Source organism: Acanthisitta chloris, unplaced genomic scaffold, assembly GCF_000695815.1.
Source record: "Acanthisitta chloris isolate BGI_N310 unplaced genomic scaffold, ASM69581v1 scaffold3539, whole genome shotgun sequence".
NCBI classification, from domain to species: domain Eukaryota; kingdom Metazoa; phylum Chordata; class Aves; order Passeriformes; family Acanthisittidae; genus Acanthisitta; species Acanthisitta chloris.
The window spans coordinates 6,220-12,632 of NW_008690651.1; the positions used below are offsets into that span (position 1 = coordinate 6,220).

The 6,413-nt window shown below is 39.6% G+C and overlaps 1 protein-coding gene across 1 annotated transcript in view; it reads right to left on the minus strand.

The window, feature by feature from the left end:
• Positions 1-2,406: 2,406 nt before the first annotated feature.
• RP2 (retinitis pigmentosa 2 (X-linked recessive)) overlaps positions 2,407-6,413 on the minus strand; it is a 6,351-nt gene continuing 2,344 nt past the window's right edge. Inside the window, exons 3-5 of the mRNA XM_009081880.1 lie at positions 5,505-5,619; positions 4,258-4,343; positions 2,407-2,625 (exon numbers count right to left, since the gene is read on the minus strand). Coding sequence (XP_009080128.1) covers positions 2,542-2,625; positions 4,258-4,343; positions 5,505-5,619 — 285 coding nt within the window. The 3' untranslated portion in view covers positions 2,407-2,541. The remainder of the gene's footprint in view (positions 2,626-4,257; positions 4,344-5,504; positions 5,620-6,413) is intronic.

Here is a 6,413-nt window from a genome sequence, read left to right on the forward strand (position 1 = left end):
ATGCTTATTTTCAATTAGTTGTATCTATTTAAAGTCCCCGTTTAAACACAGAAATCGGTTTCTATACTTAATATAACTGTTTCATAATATTCTATCATCTTAAGAAATCTTCCAGAATCCAGACTTTAGACATTTTCACTGTTTATTATGAATCACATTCACAGTGCAGTACAAAGTACATAAAAAGCTATACAAAAAACATACAAAGACTACCTGAAACACGTACCACTCTGCAATGCATACAACACCTGACTCTTAGGCCAGACGTGTTTTTACACCTGTTAGCAAGAAATGCAAGTCAAAAGATAAATAACTGGATTGAGAAACTCCTTCATTATATAGCTGTTATTAAAAAATCTTTATGTTTGTAAGCAAACTATCAATGTTAAAAAACAAAAGCAAGACTGCTCTTTCCTAGCATGTAGACAAGTTATTCCACTGTTTCAAGCTTAGATTAATTTTCAAATAACCACCCTGTCCTCCAGCAAAATTAGTCACAAAAATCCACTTAGCATAGAGCAGGCTGATAAAAAATAGACTATAAATATACATATAATCATGTGTCAGAGGATAACTTTGGAAATATTATAGTAAAAGTTTAGAGACCAAGACAGTCCAATATATGCACTGCTTAGATCAATTACACAACAACAGCACTACTGTAATATACTGACCATACCAAAATAATACATTTATTCCATGTCTCTAGATTAATTCTTGCAGATGTGGACTGATGAGTTGTGCTAGTACTTGGAGACCAAACTACAATTTTTAGCTCTTTTCACAGCCTCCCCTCACACATACTAACAAAAAATAACTCTTGGCTGACTAAGTGCAAGTAAGTGGCAATTTCTACTTCCAGACAGGTTCTGGTGGCAGTTTGATTCTATTTTATTTTGTCAAATAAAAACATTTCAGAGAAGTGGCATTTTTCTTACCTTTAGTACATCAACGGTTTAGTTTAGTCAGGAGATGATCTTCCTATGCACAACTGTAACAAGAGGTCCTAAGGACATATTCTCTAGTTTAAACTAATGGCAAGAATTTGCCTAGTAGCAACAAAATACAGTTCAGAACCTCTCACAGGTATTACAGAATTAAGAGTTTCAGAAGAACAGATTCTTTCATGTGCTTTAGCCACCCACTTTGGAGCTCCAGAGCTGTGAAACTGATGAGTCAAGACTCATTTTCAGTTAAAATGCACAAGATCTTCCCTTTTGACAGATGACCATAATGAGGAAATTGCTTTAGCACCTCAAGACAGCCCCAATTCATTCAGTGAATTGTAAAGGCTATGCAAACTGGGAAGTCACTGTTTTACTTGAGAAATTTGGTTTTGTGTGTCTGCCTGCACAATCTGTTCAAGTATTACAGAGGCCTTATAAACCTGGACATGAGCTTTAAGTTCGTGTAGAAAAATCAGTAAGGATGCAATATGCAAAAAAATCAATCAATCCTGTATTGAATACCCATTCAGATTTGCATTCTAATATGCATCATTTAGCAATAAGAATTCTTACTGACCACTACTCAAAAGCATCTCACAAAATGCTCGTAGCACTTCTTCGTTCTGTTTTTAGAATGAATCCAAAATAAACCCTACAGCAATGTGTGGTACTTTACACCCAATTTTTCTGTACTAATACTGAATGCAAAAGCTTTCACCTGGGGTGTTTTTAATGCCATCAGAGCCCTCTCTGACTACTGGTTACTGTGTGTCCCTTCTAGCAAGCAACAGTGGTGCCAGAGATTTATTGCTCCGAGTCCAAGGGAACCTCATGTACACATGGCTGGGGAACACCAGAGGCAGATGTATTGCCAGAGAACCCCAGTGGACCTGAGAGGAGCTTCAGCAGAGCACTCATGCTCAGAACTCACCTCAAAGCAGAAAAGCCTGGCAAGTGCTCACTTACCAGAACGCTGTTGTGACAACTCTTGGCATAAATGCTGCTGCAAACAACTTAATTCAAAAAAATGCTGAAGCAGAGTAAGCCAAAGTCACAAACTGCTTCTGAAAGCATGCTCTAAGGACAATTCATTTCAGGCTAAGCTTTCAGGAAAAGTCAACAACTCCAGCTTCCTTCCTGGACCCCCAGTGAAGACAAACTTGCATGTGGGAAAGTTTTGAACAACAAGTTTCACATAAAATGTACTTTCCAAACAATGTGTCTGAGTTAAAGGTAACAATTACTACTGCATTAAACTTGGATCGGCATTGCACTTTGCAAATATGTATAACCAACAGATGTTGTGAAGAAACATTCAAGTCTCAACAGATGTTTAGAAATCACTGTAAAAAAGTTAGTAGAAAACCTCAATTGTTTCTGGAGTTGAAACATAAGTTTCGAGCACAATGCACATGGGGAGCCATTTAGTCCAGTTCAGGTAATATGGTATTAAAACCACCAACAGCTTTATAAAAGGGATATATGAGAAATACAAAACCAGATGACAAAATTCCTCAGATCCTACTGAGATATTCGAACCAAGTGACATCCAAGTGCCAAGACAAACCATATGTGGACACCTTCATGTTAAACTTCACATTCCCATCTGCATGTCAGCAAAGTTGTAGAAATTGTCTACATCTTGAGATGCTGATGCCTTGCTCTCTGATACAAAAACCTGTTTTGGTAAACAAGAAAAGAGTTATGCATCACTAAGAGTAGTCGTTGCTCATTTGGAATCAGTAACACTTATTTTTAGCTTTGTGTTTCCTGAGAGGCACAACTCTGTTAGTCCCCACTGTGACAGAACAGTCCTAGAGTCCTCTCAGCCCACCCTTGGCGACTGTCACCCCTTCCTAGCAGACATGCTAGCTGCATTAACCCTTGCCTTCTACTGATGGAAATTAGAAGTCAGAAGACACAGCTTCAGCTAGTGTCCACTTAGATGTATTTTGCTTGGTAAAGTCAACTCCGTCCAGGAGACTGGGGGGAAAAATAAATACACAAACCCCTTAGATTACCATGAAGTTTTCCTTTAACAGAAAGGCAAGAAAGGCTCCGTTGTGTTCTATTCCCCTCAAAAAATACCCTTAATTGCCTCTTCAGAAGATGACTATTTTTTAAATAAAAATCTTCAATCACATTTGCATTTTTCTAAATTTATTAATGCATGTAGAAGTCCAAGCCTTAGGACAAGCCACCTTTGAAAGCTTTCAGCAGATCAAGAGAAGTGTCTTAGGCAATACTCAGAGTTCAGTGTAACAAACAGTACTGTGGCTGTTCATCAGTCTCAACATGCAAGCAATAGCTGCAATCAAGAACTTAAATGAGGTAATTTTTTCATGGAAAGATTGAGGCACAGGAAGTTCCACCTGATTACGAGGAAGAACTTTTCCTGTGCAGGTGACTGAGCACTGAACAGATTGCCCAGAGAGGTGATGGATTCTCCCTCACTGGAGGTATTCATGAACCATCTGGACACGATGTGCTCTAGGGTGGCCCTGCTGGAGTAGAGAGGTTGGACCAGATGTCCCACTGTTGCCCCTTCCAACCTAACTGGTTCTGTGATCACAAGACAAGTGTTATCCAGAAACCAAACAGTCTGCTTCCAAGTAGCTCTTTTGAAAATAACTGAAAGATCAAGGAGCTGTATGGACACTGTCTCAAAGACATTCTAGTCTTCTTGGAACAGCTGCCTGAAAGCAAAGGTTTTGCCACTTTGCTGTTATCAGGAGCGCTGTAATTGTTTCCAGAAACTTTCTCAAAACCACTGCCATTTGAGAAAGGGGGACAGCAAGGAAAGAGGAGGTGTGGTGTACAGAAGCTACAGTTAAACAAGATGAGAGAAAAAAAGAGAAAGCTGCCTTTGAAGGAAATCATTTTGCAGTATCCCACACAGCAAACAAACAATGAGAAAAGCTGAAATCCCATCATATTACCTTTGTCCAGGTTTAACAGACAGGGCATCACAAGGCAGAGTTCAGTCTGAGACTTGCAGCTGAACTTTTCCATACTATATTTATAGAACTTTATTTTACTACTATGTGAAATGACAGTTTTAAGTGAAAATCATCTATTCCTCAATGGACGTGTGGATTTAGTATCCTCTTACCTAGGACAAGTTTTCTTGTTGCCAACAAGCAACTGGAGTTTTGAGTACAAAAAACCAAAACGACAACAAAAGGCTATTCAAAATTTATTACTCATAAACCTAAAGAGATTGTGTAGTATGTCAACACTACATCTTGACCATGAAGTATCTCAGACATTCCGTAACATTTTCTGTCAATAAAGTAGTACACCAGCTTACCTTGGTCCCACTAAAAACTTCGTTTACAGTGCTTCGACATCCTTCCACAGCACCATCTCCACTGAACTCCAACGCGACCACTGGACCTAGGAAAGAGTTTCATCTAAAATCAATACTACTTTTAAGCCTAGCATTGAAACAGTAGATTTCTCAACCCACAGGGAATTGTGAGGCTTGCAAGAGCATTTTATGGTTTTTGCTTCAGCAGCCCCATAACGCAGGGTAAAGAATTAAAAACACTTAAACATAGCTTCAAAGGAAAGAGTTATCTGAGAAGAAAGTATCTGCAATTCCATGCTCATTTTTGCAGAGATTTTGTCAGGATTCCAGTTTTACTTCTTCAAAGGCAGCAATAGCACAAAAATGCTAAGGAGCACAGGGCATGGTGGAAGTGAGTCAGACGACAGTGCTCAAATCGTGAGCCATTTCAGACATCTGGAGTAGGACTGAGTCATCCAGGCATTTATGCTGCAGTCCCAAGATAGCAAACTGACTGATTTTTAGGCTTGTTCTCACCCACTATTTGCACATCCCCTTTCTCCGGTTTCATTCTCAACACGTTATTTCTTCCCACATGACTGCAAAATAGCCCATAAACTAGACTGTCATAAGCACAATGACTTTTGTCCTACTCTTGCAATGAACATCACAGGCCTCGTATGTCACTGTGAAAAAACCTGCATGTTGCTACTGAGTTTGGGAGCATGTACTGAGCTTCAGCATGCAACAGATGGCAAGACGTGAATACTTCTGCAGGAAGAGACAAAACCCAACTGCAGTCAGACCAACAGAAAGGCACTTGAAACACTGACAGTGCACCAGTTATAAACAGGAACGGAACACTTGCCTTCTTTATGCACATCTATATTGATTTGCTTAAATATTCATACAGAAACTCTGAACATCTAGGTGGCTGAGCAGCAATGGTGACAAGTTAGAAATAGTCTAAAAGCACGAGCTCCTTTTGGCCACTCCAGGCACAGCTGCATGTGCCACTGCTCCTGAGCTATGCGGTTGGACCACTAGAGGGGGAGCAGAGCCACAAAAGACATGTGAAATAGCTCATTTCTGATGCCTTCAGGAGTTTTGGCTGCTCTAGGGTCTCATTGAGGCTATCAAAACTCATCTCACAAGGTTTTACAGTATAGAAACCCAAATTTCTCCTTCGTTCCTCTTTCTTCACCAGACCTCTCTGGTGACAGTTAGACTTCTATATCAAGAGGAGAAAGAAAACAACACAAACTCACCTTTTTCAAGCAGTGGAATAAACTCTGATGCACACTGCTGGAAAACTCTGTGAGCATCCTCTGCCTTCATTGCGACTTCTTTAGTCTGTACCAGCTGAAAGCCTTTACCAGTCATCTATTAACAGAGAAAGAATTCATGTTAAACATGCTTCTAAGGCAAAGAGTTCAGTCTGAGTATCCAGAGTACACTGGAAAATACCCATTTCCCCCCCATACACATTAAGCCACAGAGCAAATGCCTTTTCAAAGACCATTTGCTTTTTCTACATTTCTGTTTATTTTCATTCCATTCATCCAGATTTTCTCCTTTGCCCTAGTGCACCTAGAGGAATAAATGTGTTTGTGTTTTATATTGTGGCCCAGGGTTGTGTGTTTTTTCCCACAGTCCCTAACGAGCTGAAACTAATGGGAATTAAAAGCATCCAGCATCTAGAGTCGAGCAGTTAGTTCTCTTTAGTCTGCAATAGTTCAGTCAAGCATTAGCTCAAACTCTCATCTGTCCACTGCTGAAGTTTTCCAGTTTGGATAAATAGTTAGAAACTTCTGAAAACACACATCCCACATCCCCCACACCTTATTACTCCACATCTAATATGAAACTAAAAGCATGTGGAAAAGGAGCAAACACATTCATACTTCCAAAGCATCCACTAATCTACAGAGCAGTAAGATCTCCACAGAATCTCACTGACTAGTTTTTTAGTATCTTCTTAACTCTAATTTCTAAAGAACTGCTAATACAGAACACATCTATTATCTGCCTTACTGTAGCTATTCCTTCTTCAGAAAAAAATAACCTGTAAGTATCATTATCTCCCTTCACTCAAATAGCTCAGATCCATAAAAATCCAACTGGGCAGTGGGAAGGCGTAACACCCTACAGCTTTCTTTCCTTGCAGCTAAAAGCCC